This window comes from Dasypus novemcinctus, chromosome 16 (genome assembly GCF_030445035.2).
Source record: "Dasypus novemcinctus isolate mDasNov1 chromosome 16, mDasNov1.1.hap2, whole genome shotgun sequence".
Classification (NCBI taxonomy): Eukaryota; Metazoa; Chordata; class Mammalia; order Cingulata; family Dasypodidae; genus Dasypus; species Dasypus novemcinctus.
Window position 1 is genome coordinate 63,208,558 of NC_080688.1, and position 22,586 is coordinate 63,231,143.

Below are 22,586 nucleotides of genomic sequence, written 5' to 3' on the forward strand. Positions count from 1 at the left end.
AAAGTAGATATAGCAGGCTTTAGATTGCATGGAAACAGTAGAATGTGATGATGTGGAGTAATTTGGGGTCTTCTCAGTTTGCCAAGCCAGGCAAACCATTTTTGGTCTAGTCCATGTAATAATTTCCGTGGTAACTGTCCAGATTGAAGAGAATTGTCATAGAATGGTGAAGCCCAAACCACTGAAACATTTACAGTACACAAAGCAAAAGAGTTCTTGGTGATACAAACTTATTTGTTTATCATTAAACTAATTAGCAAACCAGAGCATACCCCATTACATAGCATTACAAACATCCAGAGTCATTCTTTCATTTTTTCATTCATCTACCAACCAGTGAGTATTTATAAAGCACCTACTATGTGCCAGGAGGCATAATGTTAAAAGCTGGAGTTATACAAAGATGATTAAGGCACATATTCTGCCTCAGTCCAACTGTACACATTTTAGATATGGAAATGAAAAAACAATACATTGTGAGAAGTGCTGATAATCAGACGTTCAAAGTGAGAAACAATCATTGATTCATTCCACCACAGATTCTAGGAGAACAGTATGTGGCATTCCTCCTGATGGGTGCTTGACATAGCCTTTATCGCTGTATTTCAGTTCCAGCGTGACAATGGGGCATCCACAGCGTGGTTAATAGTTACAACAGACCAGAAACTGCATGTCCCACTACTGAACACTTTGGGGACATGCGGTTTGTCATTGCAACCGTAGCTGACTGTGGCTGAGTCCCACACCTTTACTCACTCCACAGGTAGTTACTGAGGATACACCACTTGCTCTCCAGCCCCAGCCTGCCTCCCAAGCTGTCCACAGGGGCCTCTCTGCCATTCGTCTGTGCTCTCAAGTTCAGTCCCATTTGGCCAGACCCAGGTGTATGTTCTTCATTGTTCAAACCTAAGCCTTACCTCTCAAGGACCACTTCTTTCCCCTGAGTGATTGGCTTTTCATTTGTCATTCATGATTATGGTGAAAAGATGGATGCTAGTTTCTATGTAAGGCAAAGGGCCTGACTCACATTTCCTGTAGTGTGTGAACATGGAGCCTTGGGCATTAAAAGGAAGAGCAAATAAGCAGAACCCTGAACCCCTCAGTGTCTGTGACCTCCTGTCCTTTTTCCTCTTCTCTCTTGGACCTGTGTTCACTTAGACATGTTTACTGGCATAAAATTGAAATCAAGACTTGCGTTTCAGCTTCTGACTTACACCAATAACAATAAAGAGTGGATTTATAAATGGTATTGTTAATGCTTTTCACAGTTTGGCTTTTGCAGAGTTTTGGTTATTAGGCAGAGGTCTCCTTTCCTCAGTCCTTTCCACCAGCCTGAGTCATGCTGACAGCCCTTTCCCTCCTTGCTTATCTAGCAAAGACGTTATTTAGCATCTGAAATCCAGTGTGATTATCTTGTCAGCCAGTCACTCCCCTTCCATTTACTCCATTGTCCTAAAACTTTTTATTTCTAATCTGCCTTGCTGAATCCCTCCCACCTGGAATTACTCTCATTGTGGATTCCGACTAGTAGCACAGGTAAAGGCTGTGGCCCTGTGAGCAGGAAGGTCTAGGGAGCAGACTTTCAAAACCAAGGTCTTTGGTGTTCACTTAGAGTTAATATGTATAGTGGTATTAAGGCCTCTTAATAGAGGCATTTTGCTTAGTTCATCTAAAAATCTGAGTACCTTAGTGTTAATTTAGTAACTAAATCCTTATACTTTGTGTAAATAATCATTATAAATGTTCTTTTGATGTAAAATTACACATCTCTAAAATGAAAACTTAAAAATGAATCTCTCTGATTTTACTTTTTAAAGAATGTATTAAACTCAAAATTTTGATTTAGTATATTTCCATAAATTGTACAAAATAAACAGAATCTGTACAAAAATAAGACCTCTCCATTTTCAGTAATACCTTTACTGTATATGAATTCGTTAATATAAAAAAGTATCTCCTAAGAAAACTATAAAAACATTGCTACAATGTCATAAATTCTCTACATTCTGTAGGAAAACATACCTTTGGAAACAGTACAACTATTGGAAATTCTTTCTTAGTAAAATTCAAGCTTGGATATGCCATATGCATTCAAATCAGGTCAGCACTAAAACTATGTCCATCCTTCCTACTTTTAGAAATTGTCTGTGGCATTCACCAACAGAGATATAATTCTTCTTTCTTCAGCTATCATCATTGATCTCTGTGGATATCCTCACAGTGACACGCTGGAAATCTTGAACAAATGTTAGGAAGTAGAAAATAAAACCAAAGGCCACTGTCCACTCACAAATTGCATTCACTAGGTGATGTATATAATCCTTTTCTTTTGGATTCCACTCCAGTTTGGTTATAGAAATTAGTGGAGCACAGACAATCATGGGAACCACAGCTGCACAGGAAATGGCAGAAATGGCTGAGTGTGGCATGTCAAGAGGCAATCAATGACATTTGATATAATCATTTGTGCATTCATCACTTCAATCATTTTTAGAGAGTTTTCATTATTCCAGTAGTAATAATAATACAAAAAAACAAAAACCAACCAACCAAACCAAACTCATCACCTCTCAATCTCTCTATGCCTCCCCTGACACAAATAGCTGCTACTCTGTTTCCATCTCTTTAGTTTCTTTGCTTTTATATTTTGTAAAAACAGTCTTATATATGCAATATCACCCATATTCGTGTTTTATATAAGGTTTCACTATGTTATACAGTCCCATGTTACATTTCTTAGTTTTCCTGCTAGTAATATACATGCCTTTAGACTTTCTCTTTCAGCCATTGTCATACCCATATAATAGCTCTGCTAGTCACAAACACCATGATGTGCTTTTACTATTTCTGTTCATTTCCAAAGATCTACAAACAACCTTTGTAGGCCTTTGAGTAAATCCCTTGACTCTTCTGGATCTCAGATTCTTAAGACTGAATGATCTCTAGGTACCTTCTAGCCACCTCAAATTCTGATTCCCAATCTTGAGTTTGAGGATTGAACATTTAGAAACATATCCCATTAATCCACTACCACCTGTTTAGTATGCGATTGTGCTTTTGTTAGTAAACTTGATTTGGACAGATTTCTGTGATAATTGTAATCCATATTATGCGACAATAGTGGAATCACCTAAACATTGTGAAGTGCTTTCCCTCCTAATACACTAGATGGCACTATAGGTGAAGCAAATCAAAATCAAAGTTGTGTGTGAGAGAGATTGATTTTGAGGGCCAGCGCTAACCATGGCAAATTAGAAGGGCATCAGTTGTAACCAAGAGATGTTGTGTAAACACAGCTACTCTTCAGAAAGATGAGTAAAAACTTCCAATGCTGGATATTTTCATATCAGCATAATTTCATTTTGTATAGTGGCTTTCAAAGTTTTTCATGATTCACCATAAGATATTTTAGACTGGCATCTAGTAGACACACACACATTTATATGCAACCACGTATAACTTTCACTGAGCGATACTATACCTTCCTACGTGTTATACATTCTGTGATAATTCTATTTCATTAAACTATGCAGCTTGTAACCAGTTAGAATGATTTTATAACCTACAGTTTGAAAGGCAGTTATCTAGTGAACCTATCAGGAAATTTCAGTCTCTGCTTAGCACTTGGCACCATACTGTGGGTGATTTTAAAGAAGTATATAATGATGCTTCCATTTTCTGGGAAAGAAAAGAGTTACTTTGAGAAATTAGAGAGTGATCATGGAAGACACTGAGAAATTATGCCAGAGGCCAGAAAATAGCAGATAATTTAAGTGAAGACCTTATGGAATGACTGGAGTTCCTAAGCCATTATTTTGAAATGAATTTTTGTTAGGAAAAATTACATGTTGTTGTACAAAAGTAGTTACAAAATACACATTTTCTTCATATAAAGTTCAGAAATGGGAAAATGAAATGTATTTTAAGGATGCATGCATAGGTGATAAAACTGAAAAGAAAAAGAGAGTGAGTAATCCAACAGTCAAGATGGTGGGATGAAGGGCGACACCCGCAGAGGGCTGGCAGGAGCTTCCAAGTTGCTGGCTGAGCTCTAGGTCTTAACCGGAGTGGAGTTTGCTCATTGTTCTTATTTGAAATGTATGTCTTAACAACAAATGAAACAACAGCAAAGATAATTACAGTAATACTTTCTTGATCCTTTACTTCTCCTTGGTAATTTGTTTTAGGGTTTGTTAACATGCCATGATGTAAAGTAGTCTCTTCAAGGACAGAAGTAGAAATTTGTTCAGTGTCACTTTTTAGACATGTCCTGCTGTACTTTTAAAAAGTCTCCTTAATGCACTCAAATCTGTTTTTGAAGATGCATTTGGATTTTAAAAATATTCAAACCTGCTTATACAGGGCATTCATCAGCTGGATGAGGCACAATTTCAAATAATAAGACTATCCAACAATAAAAGGTTTGTTAAGTTATGGGACATTCTTTCCTGTCATAAGAGACAAGTTTTAGAAACAATAACTTAGGAAAGTATTTAGAAAATGTTTTAAGAAGAAGAAGAAACAGATTATCAAAATGCACGAGCCCAGAAGACTGAAAGAACTGACCAAAATGGTTTATTTTTTTCTTGTGCCTTTATGCTTTGTCCCAGTTTTCTATGATGACCTCATATTATTTTTGTAAATGTGGGCTGAGGGGAGACTGTGGTTCATTAACTTGTGGTGACCGCTTTAAAAGAGGAGTTTCAGAAATGTTTTGAGCAGTAGAATAGGAGCATGATCTGACAACATGATTACCTTGAAGGGGAAAATGTTCATTTAAATATACTAGATCTGACAAATTGTTTAAAAATTATCCACTACTTTTTACTTCATATATCTTATTACTTCAAGGGTTATAAGTTCCCTTGACTCTTTCTTTTGGATTTCTGAGAACTCTGGTTTTGATTTATTTTAGGTTAAATTCAAAGCAACAACTACTTTTTTAAAAATTTTATTTCTCTCCCCTTCCCCACCCCCTCTCCGAACCCCCAGTCTGTTTTCTGTGTCCATTCACTGTGTGTTCTTCTGTGTCTGCTTGTATTCTTGTCAGCGGCACCCAGAATCTGTGTCTCTTGTTGCATCATGTTGCTGCATCAGCTCTCTGTGTATGCGGCACCATTCCTGGGCAGGTTGCACTTTTTTCACACTGGGCGGCTCTCTTACTGGGTGCACTCCTTGCGTGTGGGGCTCCCCTGTGCAGAGACACCCCTGCATGGCACAGCACTCCTTGTGCGTATCAGCACTGCATGTGAGCCAGCTCATTACATGGGTCAGGAGACCCTGGGTTTGAACCTTGGACCTCCCAGGTGGTAGGCAGATGCCCTATTGTTGGGCCAAGTCCACTTCCTGCAACAACTACTTTTTGAATGTCAGAGAACAAAATAAGTTTTGATTGAATGACTGGTTACTTCTATGCTTCCTTTGCAAGTGCTTTCAAACACAATTTGCTTTATTTGCTGTGTTTTCTAGTGAACTGTATAACATTTTTATTTGAATTGTTTTGAATGGATATTTTAATGGAATAAATTAATGTTCTGCCTGCCTCTGTAAACAGCAGATATTGAATATAACTTAAACTCTTCATTATGACTTTGTATCAGAAGGTAAGAGAATGCTGCACCTGAAAAACAAGAACAGAATGCTGTTAAAAAGGAACAGAGAATAAAATGCTCTTAGAAATTAAAAATAAAAATTTATACAAATAAATCCTATAGAATGATTTGAAGACAAAACTGATGAAATTGCTCAGAAAATAGAAAAAAATAGTGGAGACAAAGAAATTAAATATATATATAAAGAATCTTAAAGGATCAATTCAGAATGTCCCTCATCTAGTTAATAGGAGTTCTTAAAAATAAATCTGAGAAAACGTAGGGGAATAATTTCTCAAAAAAAATAATAAAAGAAACTTTCCAAGAATGGAAACAAAAGGGACTTCCAACTTGGCAATAAGCAGCATAATTAATGAGAAAAGACCTGTACCATGAAAGTTGTATAATTTCAGAATACTAAAGTTAATATTAAGAAAAAACACTTTGTGCAAAGGATCAGGAAAAAGAATTTCACTGGACTTCTCAACAAAGACACTGAAAGACAGGCAACAATGGAACAAAGTTATGTCCTTCCAAACTATTCAGTTTGAAGTAGAATAAAGACACTTTTAAGTGGGCAAATTCTTAAAAACATTTATCTTCCATAAACCTTATTCAAGAGGCTATGCCTAATAAACAAGGGAGTGATCAGGAAAGGGGAAGACGCAGGTTCTAGGAAATGGGGAATCAGACTCAGGAAATTGTCAAAGGAAATCCTAAGATGAATGCCTGCAGCAGGCCTAGTAGTCAGCAATTCAGACAAAGTGTAATTGACACATTATCTGATATTTTTGATGGTGTGGAAAGTGATGTGAGGGGGATCTAGAGATGTGATGGTGTTTGGAAATTAGCAATAGGTATGTCTAAAAGTAAGCAAATGAAAAACATGAGGCAACTCTTAATTCCAAGAAAAACAAATGCTGTATTGAAATGGAAAGGTGTAGTTTTTGGATCAGCAGTGAACAATATTTATGTGGACATAATAAGGTAATCACTGGATATTGATAAAACCGTAAGGGGAAGATAGGGTGAGAAGGGCATAATAGAGCTTATTTTAAAAGGTGAATAGTTATTGTATAACATTTATACATCATGAAATGGTGATCTATTATTTAGAAACATGGAGGTAAATATCAGAAGAAATAGCTAAAATAATTAAGATTGTTACCTGCAGGGTAGTGAAGTAGGACAGGAGACTATTGATTAAAATATATATATATGTAGTACTATTTGATTTTTAAATAACTACATATGTGTTTAATTGTATTACAACATTAATTTTGAGAAAGCTCTGGATGAATGCCTGAAAAGCCTTCATATATGTCATGGATGAATATGAATGTTTGTCTATAAATCTTATGATATAATTTGAGCCACTCAGGGGTCTTTTTTTCTTTTATCCAGTTTTTACTCATTAGATAAAGATGTTAGGTAAATTATTTCCAATAAGGGAAGTACTACTGAAAATGATGTATTTCATGAATACATCAGGGAATTTGAGATACCAGATAACTAAAGTAGTTACATCTTATCACTATGAATAAAAACACAAATCCATCCAGTTTGAATAAGGACCTAATTATGCAGAAACTTTCCTTTTATGGCCTCTGCTACTCTCAGTGGTTTTTCTAAGAGCTTGACTGTTCAGTCACCCCTGAATGGTTTACTGGAATATATGTCCATGTTTGTGCAGGGACTGGTTGGAACTCTGAGTGAATTAAATATGTGATAGCAGGTAAATGCCTCTAATGTCAGAGCTGATTTCTGGCTCCTGAATTTATCTTTATAATCACTTTTCTTAACCTGGTTCAAACAGTTGGGGTGTATGCATTTTTTCTTCATGATTATAAACAATAAAAGGCCAGTAAGAATTTAACTAGCGAAGTGCAATCCCAATTTAAATGATTGTACCTTAAGTTTACAATTGAGAAGGCAGCTTTAAGAAGAAAATAAAAATGGAAAGCAACTTTATATGCCCTTAGAGGCTTCAAACTGCTTTCCAGCCTTTAAGTCATGCTGCTTGGTTTTGACAAGTTACATTTACCTCCAGGGGCTTATCACTATAAAAGAAGTGTGACATCTCATTGTTGCCCTATCTAAATTTTCCTCTTTGTTCACAGTGCGAGATGAGGACAGAAGCACGAAGAAAAAATCTTCTCATTTTGATTTTGCATTACTTAACACAAGAAGGGTATGTTCCATTATAAATATTAACAGATGATTTCTTTCTTTCTCTGTTCTCCACTTTTCCAGACATATTTTTAGTGTCTCAATTACATAGATATTTTCCACATTATGCGTCTGAAAACTTTTTTAACAGACCTACCTAGTACATGAGATACTTTTACCTTCTACCTGGGTTGTTATAATAACATAGGCCTTTGAAATGAAGTTTCCTGAGGTTCCAGTTCTGATTGTGCACAGGTAGATAACACTCTTATTTCTCAATTGTCCTTCCTCCAAAATAAAGGCATTGTATTTTCCTGGACAGCAGATGTCTAACTCTCTTTTTCCTTCCAATATACATTCTATAACAGTTAGGAGAGGAAATTTGGAAGCATCTGAATTTGGCCCCTGTTTTAGCTTCCTGGCTGCTGGAAGCAAACACCACGTAATGGGTTGGCTTAAACAATGGGAATTTATTGGCTCACAGTTTTGAGAGTAAGAGAATTCCAAAACCAAGGTGTCATCAAGGTGATGCTTTCTTCCCTGAGTGTGGCATTCCAGGGCTGGCTGTCAGTGATGCTTGGTCCTTGGCTTTTCTGTTACATGGTATTGCACGTGGCGGCCTCTCCTGGCATCTCTTCCAGGTTCCGTTAACTTCCAGCTTCTGGATGCTCTCACCTCTTTCTCTTTGTGTCTGAATTTCATTCTGCTTATAAAGTGCTTATAATCCAGTAATAGGACTTAAGACCATCCTCATTCAGTTGGGTCACACCTTAACTAAAGTAACCCCATCAAAAGGTTCTATTTACAAGGGTTCACACCCACATGAATGGATTAAGCTTGAAAACATGTTTTTCTGGGGTACATAGCTCCAAACCACCCACCCCTTTACCTTGTTAAAAAAACACCCAAACATTTACAATAAAAGCACTAATATGCTGAATACTCTGTGAGGGAAGAAAGTTGATTCCACAAAGTATTTAAAGGGCACTATCCACTTTAAAGTTTTCTTGCTTTTCAAGTGTCCAGGAAGAAAATACTCAGGTATCAGTCTTAGAACTGAAAAACCTTTGAGTTAAGGTTGTGGTTCTCAAGATGGGGTGATTTTGCACATCCTCACCCCCACTCCTTGGTGCCACTTGACAGTATCTGGAGACGTTTTTGGCTGTCAGAACTGCCATTAGTGGGTAGAGGTCAGGGATGCTGGTAACATCACAATGCACAGGAGAGCTCCCACAGCAAAGAATCATCTGGCCCCAAATGTCAATAGTGCCGAGGTGGAGAAATCCTGGGTTAGAGCAAGAATTTTCCCAAAAGGTTGCAAGAACATATCTTTTCCTCCAATAAACATAGTGTCTGTTAGTGAAGTGAAGGATCTACTCTAGGTAAAAGTCAATTCTGAGCACCCAGTAACCCCTGTCCTGGGGAGGTAGGAAAGAAAGAGACGGGAGGAGAGGAGACAGATGAGAGAGAACTGGGAGTTTATCCTTATTTCTCTTAACCATGCCAGAGAACAGGCCCATTGCCCTCTCGAGGGGAATGAGCATTCTAGACTCCCTGAGGAATCTTGTTTTACATTTTAAGGTAGAAATTGGAGTCTCTTTTTCTGTACTGGGAGAACCTGAGGCTTGGAGGAATAAATGAGCTCACTGGAGGTCACCTGGCTCTAAGTGGGAGCACTTTCCAGGTCTGTCTCACTCCGTAGGACTTCCAGGGTCCAGAGGAATAACTACTTCAGTGTCAATGATCTTTTTCTGCTTGATGGTCGCCACAGGAAAATAAAAATATGGATGGATCATAGTTTGTTGTTTTTTTGTTTGTTTGTTTTTAAATGATGACCTTTTAAAGTCAGGAAATGAACTCCCTGCAATATGATGGCTAGGAGCCAAACTAGGTTCAAATGCCCCATCTATTCGTTGCTAACCTGTGACCCTGGGTAAGTTACTTATCCTCTTTATGCATCAGTTCCCTTGTCTATAAATTGGGGTAATGACTCTATCAGGTAGATACAGTTATTATGAGGATTAAATATGTGACATGCTTAGCTTAGAATAGTACCCAACACAAAGTAAGCATATATGATGCTATTTTTACTGGGAAAGAGTTAGTATATAGATTTTACCCTTTTAAATACCCAATCTAGTCTAGCGAAGATTTAAAGGAGTTGGAATGTGGGTTTGACCTATTTTGCTTCAATTTTTGATGGAATACCAGCTCTATCCAAAGAACCCTGAGCCAAAATACTGGAGGCAGCATTTTCTGGATATCATAGAATATTAGAAATGCAGGATATTAATAGTGTTAGTTTAAAGGAGTTTTGTGGCCAGGTAAGTTTGACAAGCATTGGGTAAAACTAAGTTAAGCGGTTTATCTTATTTCAGGACTTCTCAGACTGTCTAATTTGCTAATATACAATGGGAATATCTGTACAAAAGTCACTATATTCAGAGTTTTGCAAACCAATTATTTTCTCAGGACATTTTTGAGAAGTAGTTTTCTATGGAGTACTTTTTTTTTTTAAAGATTTATTTTATTTTTTTATTTCTCCCCTTTCCCTCATGTTTGCATTTGCTGTGTCTGTTCATATTCCTTGTTTTTCTAGGAGGCACTGGGAACCGAACCTGGGATCTCCTTTGTGGAAGGGAGGTGCCTAATTGCTTGAGCTAACTCCACTACCTGCTTTGTTGTGTCTCATTATATTTTCCTCCTTGTGTCTCTTGTTGCACCATCTTGTTGCAAGATCTTGTTGCATCCGGAGCTCGCCGCTCCGGCCCATCGTGCCAACTCACTGTCTTGCTTGTCTTCTTTTAGAGGCACCAGAAAAGAAATGCAGGACCTCCCATGTGGAAGGCAGGAGCTCAATTACTTGAGTTACATTCGCTTCCCCTATGGAGCACTTTGAGAAATGCTGCCTTAGTGGACTGACTCTTATAAAACTTGAGTTCACCATACCAGGTCTCAGCAGTGTGAGCATAGTATTAATAGATGCTCAACAAATATTTTTTGAATAGCCATTGAGGAACTAACTGGTGTGTAGATAGGTAGAATAATTAGAAAGCAATCAAGGCCATTTAGTAACCTCTGATTTTTATTGAAATACATTTTGTATTTCAGAAACCCCATAAGAAAGGAGATCTGTAAGAGTTAAAAAACAAACAAAAGTGGGGCGGCGAACTTGGCCCAGTGGTTAAGGGTGTCGTCTACCACACGTCTACCACATGGAGGTCCCTGGTACAAACCCTGGGCCTCCTTGACCCCTGTGGAGCTAGCGCATGTGCAGTGCTCATGCGCGCAAGGAGTGCTGTGCAGTGCCACGCAGGGGTGTCCCCCACGTAGGGGAGCCCCATGTGCAAGGAGTGCGCCCCGTGAGGAGAGCCACCCAGCGCAAAAGAAAGTGCAGCTTGCCCAGGAATGGCGCCGCACACACGGAGAGCTGACACAACAAGATAACGCAACAAAAAAACACAGATTCCTGTGCCACTGACAACAACAGAAGCGGACAAAGAAGACACAGCAAAGAGACACAGAGAACAGACAACTGGGGGGGGGGGGGGAGGGAGAGAAATAAATAAATAAATAAATCTTAAAAAAAAAAAAAAGTCAGCATCTGCCACTGCTGCTGTTAGGGCCAGAAAGGTTTAATGCGGTGTACACTTGCAAATCATGCAGTTTCCCCTTTGACCACTAGATGGCCTTTTGCATCTTGAATCAATGAAAATTCTACTGGAGTTGATTTTCTTGAGACCTGCTGAGAAACAGTCGTTATGAGTTGATTATCAAGATAATCAAGATTAACCTGATCAAAAGCTGCAAGAGACTAAAATCTTGTAGATGTCAAGTAAAAAGTTGTAATTTAAAAAAAAGATTAAAAGTAAACTGTGGCCATATTTTTTTTTAAGATTTTCCTCCCACCCCCTTGTTGTTTGCATTTGCTGTGTCTGTCTGTTGTGTTCTGGTCTTTTTTTTTTTTTTTTTTCTTTTCACTGGGAGCTGAACCCAGGACCTCCCATGTTGGGGGGAGGTGCCTGATTGCTTGAGCCACCTCTGCTCCCAGTTTTGTTGTGTCTCTCATTATGTTTTCCTACCTGTGTGTCTTGTTGCGTCTTGTTGCATCAGCCCACTGTGCCAATCTGTTGCATCAGCTCACCATCTTGCTCATCTTCTTTAGGAGGCACCGGGAACCAAACCTGGGACCTCCCATGTAGTAGGGGAGAGCTCAATTGCTTGAGCCACATCTTTCCTGGCTATTTTTAAGGACATACTAGTTTAGAAAAAAGTTAACTTCCTTTATTGAAGCATTAAGATTTCAGCATTGACGACAGATTACAATAGATTGGAATAAACAGTCAGGAGAAGCTTTGTAGAGAAGGTGATGAGAGCTGGTCTTGAAAGATGTGTAGACGATGGATAGACAAATGCTATTTGAGAGGACATTCAGGTAGAGGCACAGAGGAGGAAGGGACATGGCATCAGTGAACAATTAGATAAACAGAAAGACCAGAATTCAGGTGTGTGAGGAAGTGATGCGATCAGACAGTGAGGACCAGGGAAGCTGCTGCTTCTCATGCCATGCATGTGTCTTCTGGGGCTGAGTTACCTTTAATAGCCTCCCTGCTTCTCCTGCTGTGTCCTGCTCATCACTGCTAGCCAACCCTTCCTAATGTCCTGTCCTGTCATTCTGCTGATTAAGAACCTCTAGGGGCTCTCTCCTACCAACCATATCAAGTTCAGATCTCATTCAAACGCAAACAGTATAATAGACACACACAAAAACTGTTCTGTTTCCTATTAGTTTAGGAAAAATGGGGACTGCAATAATTTACTCTTGTAATTTGTGCTTAAGTCAAAGTTCCATGATTTTGGGAAGAGTTCAGAATATAATATGATGTCAGTAAAGACTGTAAGTAATATATAGCTTGTGATCCCATCTTCCATCTTTTTCTTTACAAGTGCATATATGTAAGTTTATGTATATGTGTGTCCTTTTAAAAAGTTCAGAAAGAGACACAAGCTTAGCAGTCATTATTTCTGACTTACCTGTATTTTCTGTGTTTTTCTGAAATAAACATGAATTACTGCACACTAACAAAAGCTATTAATTAGAAGAAAAAAAACTGATTTAGTTTTTCTCTGTGTAAACTGGGAATTGAGATATAGTGTGGACGCCTGGGGAGCCATCAATAAGTATAGAGGCTGACTGACTACACAGTCAATTGACTGTGGTTCGCAAATTCTTTAAACTTAACTTCAGAGAAACAAATACATTTCAAGGTCTTTGGCACTATCATGTGCAACCTCTTTTAAGTTCAACCTTCCAACTGACCTGAATTTCATGTAGGGGAGAGGACATACCAAAAAAAGTTTTCTTCTTCTACCTTTCCAGATTCTAATCAAACAGAAAGAACTCTTACTTTCAACAGGAACTCTTATTCTGAGGTACTTGGATGAGCTGGAGTTGGGGGAGAGTGGGCCCTTGGAATTGTATGCTAATTTTTTTCTCTCCCCTTCCCACCTCCCCCCCCCCGTGTCCCTCCCCCCCGTTGTCTGCTCTCTGTGTCCATTCACTGTGTGTTCTTCTGTGTCTGCTTGCATTCTTGTCATGTGGCACCAGGAAACTGTGTTGCTTTTTTTGTTGTGTCATCTTGCTGCATCAGCTCTCTGTGTGTGCGGCGCCACTCCTGGGCAGGCTGCACTTTTTTTTGCATGGGGCGGCTCTCCTTGTAGGGCGCACTCCTTGTGTGTGGGGTTCCCCTACATGGGGGACACCCCTGTGTGACATGGCACTCCTTTGCACATGGCAGCACTGAGTGTGGGCTAGCTCACCACATGGGTCAAGAGGCCCTAGGTACTGAATCCTGGACTCCCTATATGGTAGGCGGACACTCTATCAGTTGAGACACAACTGCTTCCCTATATGCTAATTTGTGCATATTTGCCCAGGTGCTTCTTTTTCAGGACTAGATCCTTGGTTTTAAAAAGAAGTTAAGAACTGAAAATTAAGATCTGGATAGTATTTTCACTTTCAGAGGATTTTGAGACATAAGCCTTTGCTACTAGTGCTAAAACCACTTAAACTGGACAACCTTATGACTGAACAGGTTAAAAACAACAATGAGAGAGTGTTGCTGTGGGGGGAGTGGGGGGTGGGGGCAGTGGGGTTGAATGGGACCTCATATTTTTTTAATGTAATTTTTAAAAATAAATAAATAAAAAAAACAAAAAACAGAAAACAACAGTGAAGAAACATGGTAAAGATGCTATCAAGTGGATGAATATCTCCTTATAATAAATTTCTGTGATAATGCTCTTGATCAACATATCTTTGAATTTCCTTCAGAACTTGTCTTAGTTTTCTGGGTCTGCTGTAACTAAGTACCACAAACTGGGTGGTTTAATTCAGTACTTTATTGCCTTTCAGTTTGGGAGTCTGGAAGTCCAAACCATGATGTCAGGAGAGCCATGCTTCCTCTGGAGTCTGTAGGGGGCTGGCAGTGGCTGGCCAGCAATCCATAGTGTGATTCAAGCTCTGCTTCTGTCACACGGCCATCTCTCTGTCTCCTATTGACTGGCCCCAAACTCCCTCTCCCTGATCCAGTTTGGCCTCATCTTAACTAATAATCTCTTCAAATAGGATCATATTCACTGGACCAGAGGTCAGGACTGGAACTTATCTTTTTGGGGGATGCAATTCAATCCATAACAGAGCTCATCACACATTCTTTTGAATTGCCTCTATGATGGCAATCTTGCCTGTTGGAGATCAATTTGGGTTTTAACAATTGCCAAATGTTACCTCAAATGAATACTGGTGAATAAAGAGGTTATAAAGTTGGGTGAATACCCATTTTTTATTAAAAATGAGTGAATGTAAAACATAAGACTAGTTTTTTTTAGTTGACTGACGACTCTCAGCGCTTCCAAAAACGGTTTGGGCAATGTGACGTCACTAAAATGGGTGTGTAGTTTCCAGAGGCAACTTCTTTGAAAGATAATATTTGGATGTATTTACAATGTGAGGCTCCGTACCCTATAGGCATTTCTCATTTATACTAGTTTTCCTCGAATATACTATTTAATGTAGGCTTACTCTCTGAATATTGAGTCTCTTTGGACTTGTAATGCCTGTTTGCCTTTATCTTTTTTACCTAGAGTTGTTTTAAATTTGTTTTTCTTCTGTGAAACTGCCAGATATATCGAGGCGGCCAATGCTTTGGAGCAAGAAACCAAACTGGGGTTACGGCGCTTTGAAGTTTGTGACAACGTTGATCTTGAAACTATTTTGATGGAATATGAGAGCTATTATTTTGTAAAATTTCAGAAATACCCCAAAATTGTAAAAAAGACAGCAGACACAGGTATGTGGCTATTTTCTATAAAAAGGGGCAGTATCTCATCTTTAAAATTAAGTTCCTTCCTCATCTTATTCCCTGATAGATGGTACCTCTCACCCGGCACTGAGAGAAGGCACCAGATAGGTCATGCAGTTTCCCTTAGATCCAGTGCAGATTATTTAAACATAATTGTCTGGACATTGCTGTCCCTTCAGCCGTACTGGCTATTTGAGGAATGTGTGTTTTCTGGCAGTGGATGCAAAACCCCGGAGTAACACAGGCACTTCTTAGAAGACCAACATGACTTTCATTTCTTTGGATATGCAAAGAGCTGTTAGAAGAGGATAAATGACAGAAGACTTTTTCAAGTTAGGAGGACCTATTATCTATCTTGAAAATAACGTGGAAAAGAGTATTGCTGCAGCTAATAGCTCATGTATAGATAATGAAATGCTTTTGAAAGCCATCAGTCCAGATAATGATCAATAAAATGCAAAGACCCAGGATAAGTCAGCAGTCAAGGAGGCTGGCTGGAGGAAAGATCTAAATCGAGGGCCCCGTGTTTCGTTGTAACATTGACTGAGAAGTCTGTAAGTGGGGGAAGTAATTATAAACCAAGGGAGATCATTGTCCTATTTACAAGGCACTTGTTAAGCCACAGACTTTAACATTTCATGTAGGGACCAGGAAACCAAGAGGAGCATCAATTAAAAATAGCCAGGGCCAGATCTCAGAGCTAGAAGGGGTCCGAGAGATAGTTTCATCTGAGCTCCTTTCCAGTGCGGGGTCCAGAGCTTGGCTTCCTTAGCTGGTTGTTAGAACTGGGAGTTGGCAGAGGAAGCACTGATTCCTAACCACTGGGCCACCTAGAATATTACTGGTATGATCTGATTTCTACATTGCTAGTTCTGACCTATGTTAGTGGCTATATTCTCCCGTGATATTGGACAATGTCCTTATTTTAAGGTAAACTGGCAGAGTATGGCTGATGTTCCCTGCCAGGCCCATGCTAGCATCCTGCATCCCACACACCACAGCAAAATGGTGTCAAGTTAATGAAAACATAACGAAATAGCAGCTGTAAAGCTTGCTCCCATATTGGAGTTGCTGCCAGGTCTGTTGTAATCAACATCTTTAATAGCTGAAGACTTTGGGGTCTTTCTCTGTATCAAAATGCTTGAGAAGCACAGGCCCCTTTCTCATAGCTGGTAATTTCACTTCTCTCTAGATGAGAATAGCTTAGAGTGTCTGGATTCCAAAAGGCTGCAGCACAAATTTGAAGAACAGTAGGAAAAACACACCTGAAAATTACTATCTCTTTCTCTTAAAAAATTAAGTTTTCTCCCCAATATTTGTTTTGCCACAGCAGAAAATAATTTACCACAAAGAAGTGGAGGGAAGACCAGAAGGTAAAGTGAATGGTAATTCATCTTGATCAACTCAACTCTAGGAATTTGTGGGATCCCCTACCAGAAGATTTTCCAGTGCAGATCCATGACTGTCTACCAGCAATACCAGGCTGTGGTCATGTGACCTCGGTAGGCTCAGCCATGGGTCCCCCTCCTGATATAGCTGTCCAAGACTTGGCTCATTGTCTGTTGGTTCTCCAGGTTTTAATGTAAATCACTGCATCCAGTGGGACTCAATCTTTCTAGGTCATGTTGTCTAGAGTATGGACCTCAGAAATAAAAAGCAAGACCCAGGTTCAATTCCTGGCTCTGCTACTTACAAGCTTGGAGCAAGTTTCTGGCACACAGTGAGTTCCTGGCATATCACAAGCACCCAAGAAATATCTGCCTTCCCCTTCCCTCCCACCCCCCGCCCTTTATCACGTCTGTAATTTCTGTGAGCACTCCCAGATAACATGTCCCCACATATCTGAAGATAACCAGTGAGCCAGGAGGTTTGAGCTCATACTTCCACTTTCCCCAAGGCTGGTCTGCTGTGGACCTGCCCTTCTCTTACTTTACGTTCTTTTTCTCACACTTGTCTTGTGTTCCCTTCCCCACCTTCTCAATTCCGTATCTCCTTTGGGCCTCGTTAGAGCCCATCTGTCTCTCAACCATTCTGGGTGGGCATGTTCTTCCACAGTGGCCCCCACTCTTGCCTCAGTGCCCTCCATTCCTCTCTAACTGTTCTCAATACATTCCTCTTCTGATAGGCTGTTTAGAAATGCCTGAGAACACTGCTGCAGAGGGATAGCCTGCTTGGGAGCATCAGGTCCTGAGGTTCTTTGCTGTTACAATAAAGTCTAAACCTTAGGGGAAGTTTAAAGTTGGGTGCCTCTAGGGACCACACAGTCATTCAGGCAATGAACTAAATTTTTAAAAATCTTAAGAATGTAACTGAAACAAAAACATGAGTTGTGACCATAAGCAATGAATCAGACCCTCAAGAGGCATGAGTTCAATGAGCCCCAGTAAGTTCCCAACTCTTATGAATCTGTGTCCCTTGTCTATAGCCAAGAAGGAAGGATAAAGAGCTTCCAGGGCTTATACAATTGGCCATGGATCCTGTGCCTGCCTGCTGGTGTAACTCATGCCTAAGGCTAGCTTTGCTGTGCACTGTTCTTTAGGAACAGTTTTATTGTTTTGGCAGAAGTATTTTTCCTTTTATTTACTGTTTCCATAAGGCTAGTCAGATTCTAGTAATAAATGGTAACTCCTTGTGAGTCGAGACAGCAAGGAGCATTTGGAGAACCCAGTTCTGGAACACATTCTGGTTCTGATTATTTTTCAGTCATACATTCATACCTGTAACTTCTTCAGCATTCATTACCTGGTAGGAAAATTCTGTAAGTGAATATTGTTGGAGTGCTTTGCACCATGTTAGGGCCAGCTCGGGGTTATTTCAGCTTCTATATGGGCACCTAAAGGGTGCCTAGCAAATAGAGTCAGGTAGGATAATCAGAAAGTAGTGAATGGTGTTTCTGATCACAATTTTGTGCCCAAAGATTGTTAGAGATTGAGTCATTTCTGGTTAATGAAATAGACGTTTTTTAATTCTTGCGTCTCATTCCAGTCAGCAAGCTCCCAGTTTACAGATTTGTAGGTGACCCAAATATGGGAAAGTGAGCTAATGTGATGGGAGGCAAAATTAGGATTGAAGAGATCTTTACAATTTGGGAGGTGGACCCAAAATAACAAAAAGAAAAACTGGAGTAAGGCTTAAGCTCTAACCAAAGGTTCATGACAAATAGTCCCCCATTACAAAATTAGACACCTAGAGGTCTGAGTTCATGAAGGTGCCACATGAGTCAATAGTGTAGTATGATTGCTAATGTCCTTAGCAAATAGAAAGGCAGCATTCAAAAAGTAGGAGGTCAATAAAACTACTAGAAGGAAATGTAGGGAAACATCTTCAAAACCTTGTAGTAGGTGGTGGTTTCTTTGACCTTACACCCAAAGCACGTGCAACAACAACAAAAAAATAGATGAATTGGACCTCCTCAAAATTAAACACTTTTGTATCTCACAGGACTTTGTCAAAAAGGTGAAAAGGCAGTCAACTCAATGGGAGAAAATATTTGGAAATCACATATCCAATAAGGGTTTAATGTCCTGGATATATGAAGAGATGTTACAATTCAACAATAAAAAGACAAATGACCCAATTGAAAAATGGGCAAAAGACTTGAACAGACATTTTTCCAAAGAAGAAATACAAATGGCAAAAAGACACATGAAGAAATGCTCAAAATCAGTAATGATTAGGGAAATGCAAATCAAAACTACAATGAGATACCATTTTATACCTATCAGAATGACCACAATTATTATTTTTTTAAGATTCATTTTTTAATTTTATTATTATTTTTCTTCCCCTTTCCCCCGCCCCCACCCCTCCCCTGCTGAGTTTATGATCTGTGTCCATTTGCTGTGTGATCTTCTGTATCTGTTTCTCTTTTTGTCTTCTCATCTTTCTCCTCTAGGATTTCCTGGGATTTGATCCTGGGGACCTCTGATGTGGAGTGAGGTTCCCTGTCAATTTCGCCACCTCAGTTCCTCTTCTCTGCTGGGCTTCACATTGACACTCCCCTTTGTCTCTCTTTTGTTGCGTCATCATCTTGCTGCGTGACTCGCTCGTGCGGGCACTGGCTCACCATGTGAGCAGTTGGCTTATCACGTGAGTGCTTAGCTCACCATGCGGGCACTTGGCTCACCATGTGAGCACTCAGCTTGCCACGCTGGCACTCGCGCAGGCACTCAGCTCACCATGGGGGCACTGGCTTACTGTGCGGGCACTAGCTCACCATGCAGGCTCTCAGCTGGCCATGTGTGCACTTGCACAGGCTGTTGGCTCACTACATGGGCACTTGGCTTGCCACACAGGCACCTACATGGGCACCTGGCTCACTGTGCGTGCACTCGGCTTCCACATGGGCACACTTTCTCTTCTTCTTTTTCACCAGGAGGCCCCAGGGATGGAACCTGGGTCCTCCCATATGGTAGGCAGAGGCCTTATCACTTGAGCAACATCCGCTTCCCAGAATGGCCACTATTAAAAAGATGGAACTACAAGTGTTGGAAAGGATGTGTAGAGAAAGGAACACTTATTCCCTGTTGGTGGGAATGTAGAATGATAGAACCACTGTGGAGGACTATTTGGCAGTTCCTAAGGAAGTTGAATATAGACTTGCCATGTGACCCTGCAATACCACTACTGGGTATATACCCAGAAGAACTGAGAGCAGTGACACAAACAGACATCTGCACACCGATGTTCATAGTGGCATTATTCATGATTGCCAAAAGTTAGAAACAATCCAGGTGCCCATCAAGTGATGAATGGATAAACGTGGTGTACTCACACAATGGAATATTATGCAGCTATAAGAAGAAATGAAGTTGTAAAGCATATGACAACATAGATGAACCTGGAGGACATTATGTTGAGCAAAGCAAGTCAGACACAAAAGGACAAATACTCAATAATTGCATTACTATGAACCAAATATATTGTGTGACATAGTATATGATTTTTAAAAAGTATATATATCCAGTACATTTAATTGAGAAATGAATGTTTTTATTCAATTGTGTTTTCTTTTTAATTTTTAATTGTTTATATTTTCAATTATTAAATGTACAGAAAATGTAAAGTGAAAAAAAAAAGTAGGAGGTCAGTATTACTGAATTCTCTTCTGGCCAGAAGGTGGTGGACAAAGGAAGGTGGCCAGGATGAGGTTCCTCAGAGCCAAGTAACCTTAGGAATGACCAGAGCAAATGGAAGTGTTGAACTTGAAGAACAGAAGCCTTGGGGAGGAGGAAATCCCAGGAGCAATGCAGTAGCAGCCTTTACCTTCTAAAGGGGGAAGAAGGAGTGGAGCTTCTCTGCAAAACTCTCTGGGCCACACCTATGAACAGTGGCTAACACAGTGGGACGAATGTGGTTCCATATTAGGAAGAATTTTACAAGCATCAGAGCTGATTGAAGGAAACTGCATTGCTTTGTTCATTAGCGTACTTGAGTCTGGCCCTGTTAAAGCAGATCTTGTGGTTCACTTGCCTTGAATGGGAAATCAAAGAGGGAAAATAGAGGCCCAGTTCCCCTCCAGCCCCACAAGGATACTGAGGCAAGTTTAACAAAATATATGTAAAACTTGGCCTCATTTAAATCAATGCTGTTAGCAAGGGCTTGGTATTCATTTCATGGCTATTTCATTTTTGTGCTCACAAAAGGTCTGAGGGACAGACCTTCTTATTCCTACTTTGCAGAGGAAAACCAGAGGCCCTGAGGAACTGCTACTTGTCTGCCTCTATGACACTCGCCCCATTGGGTCTGGCATCAGGGTCACCATGTCTATGAATTTCCTGTGGCTGCCATAACAAAGTCATGACAGGAGCTTATTCTCCACAGTGCTGGAGGCTAGTGTCTGACATCACGGTGTCAACAGGGCCATGCTCCGTGGAGGGCTCTGAGGGAGGAGCCTCTCTTGCCTGCTCAGCTTCCAGTGGTTGCATTGGTGTTCCTTGGCTTGTAGCTGCCTCGCTCCCGTTTCTACCTCCGTATTCATATGGCTGTCCTCCTCCTGTGTGTGTCTCTATGTTCAAATCTCACTCTCCTTTTTCTTACAAAGACACCATTCACTGAATTAGGGTGCAGCCGAATCCAGTATGACCTCATCTTAACTTGGCGACATCTGCAACAGTCAAATCCCCAAATAAGGCCATGTTCACAGGGACCAGGGGTTAGGACTTCCACATATCTTTTGGGGGGACACAGGACAACATGTGGACACTGGTGGTATTGGTGGTGTGGGCAGTCTTGCTGCCCAAGTGGCTATTTATATTAGACATAAACAACTTTTCAACTTTTTCTTTCCCACAAAGAAATAGAATTGAAATAGCAGCCCCCTAAGATGACTTAGAACATGGGGAGAAATTCTTCTAGCAAACCTCCTACAAATTCACCTTGCATGTGGGGACAAAAGAACTTAGAGAACTAAATAACTTATAATAGGTCCATGTTGTGTCCCTGAGCAAGTCCTGCCTCTTTCTGGATGTTGTCTTCTATCTAAGATTATGGATAGTCCAATATGAGTTTAACATGTAACTATGAGGATGCAGTGCATAAATTTTTGTCACCTTATGTTGCTATTGAGCACATATACAGTGAAGTGCTTAAAGCCCACTCATGTTAAGTATACAGCCAATGACCTTACAAATACACATACCCTTGCAACCACTGCCATTTCCAGCCTTCCAACAGGCTCCCTTTACCTGTTGCCAGTCATTACTTTCCTTCCCTACCAGTTAGCCTCTATTCTTTTTTTTAGTATACTTAAAAAAAATTTTTTTAAGATACTTAGGTTACATAAATATTATAGGGGATTCCCATATGCCCCCACCCACCCCCACACACTTTCCCATATTAACAAAATCCTTCATTAGTGTGATACATTTGTTATAATTGATGAACACATATTGGAGCATTGCCAATATGTGGCAATGTGTGGATTATGGTTTACATTATAGTTTACGCTCTGTCCCACACAGTTTTGTAAGGTATGACAAGATATATAATGGCCTGTATCTGTCATTGAAATGTCATTCAGGACAATTCCAATGTCCAAAAAAAGTTAGCTACTAGTCTGATTTCGAATCCCATCAGTTTTGTCCGAAGTGAAAAAATCTAATGAAAATTGTCTTTTGCAAATATGAATGATCTGTACAACAGAGACAGGGTAAGGCTTGTTTTCCTTCTACAAGCCCCTTTTGTTCATCATTCACAGCTTGATGGGAGGTGTTTTAAGTAGGTAGGATCCATCAGAGGAGGACTCCCATCCTGCTCTGAAGGAAGGAAGAAAGAAACAATGGAAGAGTGCTGGTAAGGTAACGTGCCCTTGCGGACACAAAGCTGTTTGCTGAAGGGTTGAAGCCATGTGGTGTGAAGAAGTAATGAAGCAGGGGAGTTGGGGGCCTTGAGGAGGAGGTGAGCCCTCAGTCCCACTCTGGGGGAACCCAACAGGGAGACTGGAGGGCGTCAGGGCAAGCTG

At 40.1% G+C, this 22,586-nt stretch overlaps 1 protein-coding gene across 5 annotated transcripts in view; it reads left to right on the forward strand.

Moving 5' to 3' along the window:
• The window catches only part of KATNAL2 (katanin catalytic subunit A1 like 2), a 150,946-nt gene that overhangs the window by 48,079 nt on the left and 80,281 nt on the right, over positions 1-22,586 (forward strand). For 3 of the 5 annotated variants that reach the window (XM_023586400.3, XM_004484692.4, XM_023586401.2), the window contains exons 2-4: positions 7,712-7,782; positions 14,946-15,112; positions 16,455-16,497. In XM_023586400.3, coding sequence (XP_023442168.1) covers positions 7,712-7,782; positions 14,946-15,112; positions 16,455-16,497 — 281 coding nt within the window. The remainder of the gene's footprint in view (positions 1-7,711; positions 7,783-14,945; positions 15,113-16,454; positions 16,498-22,586) is intronic. The other 2 variants (XM_023586397.2, XM_071208552.1) reach the window with 2 other exon arrangements.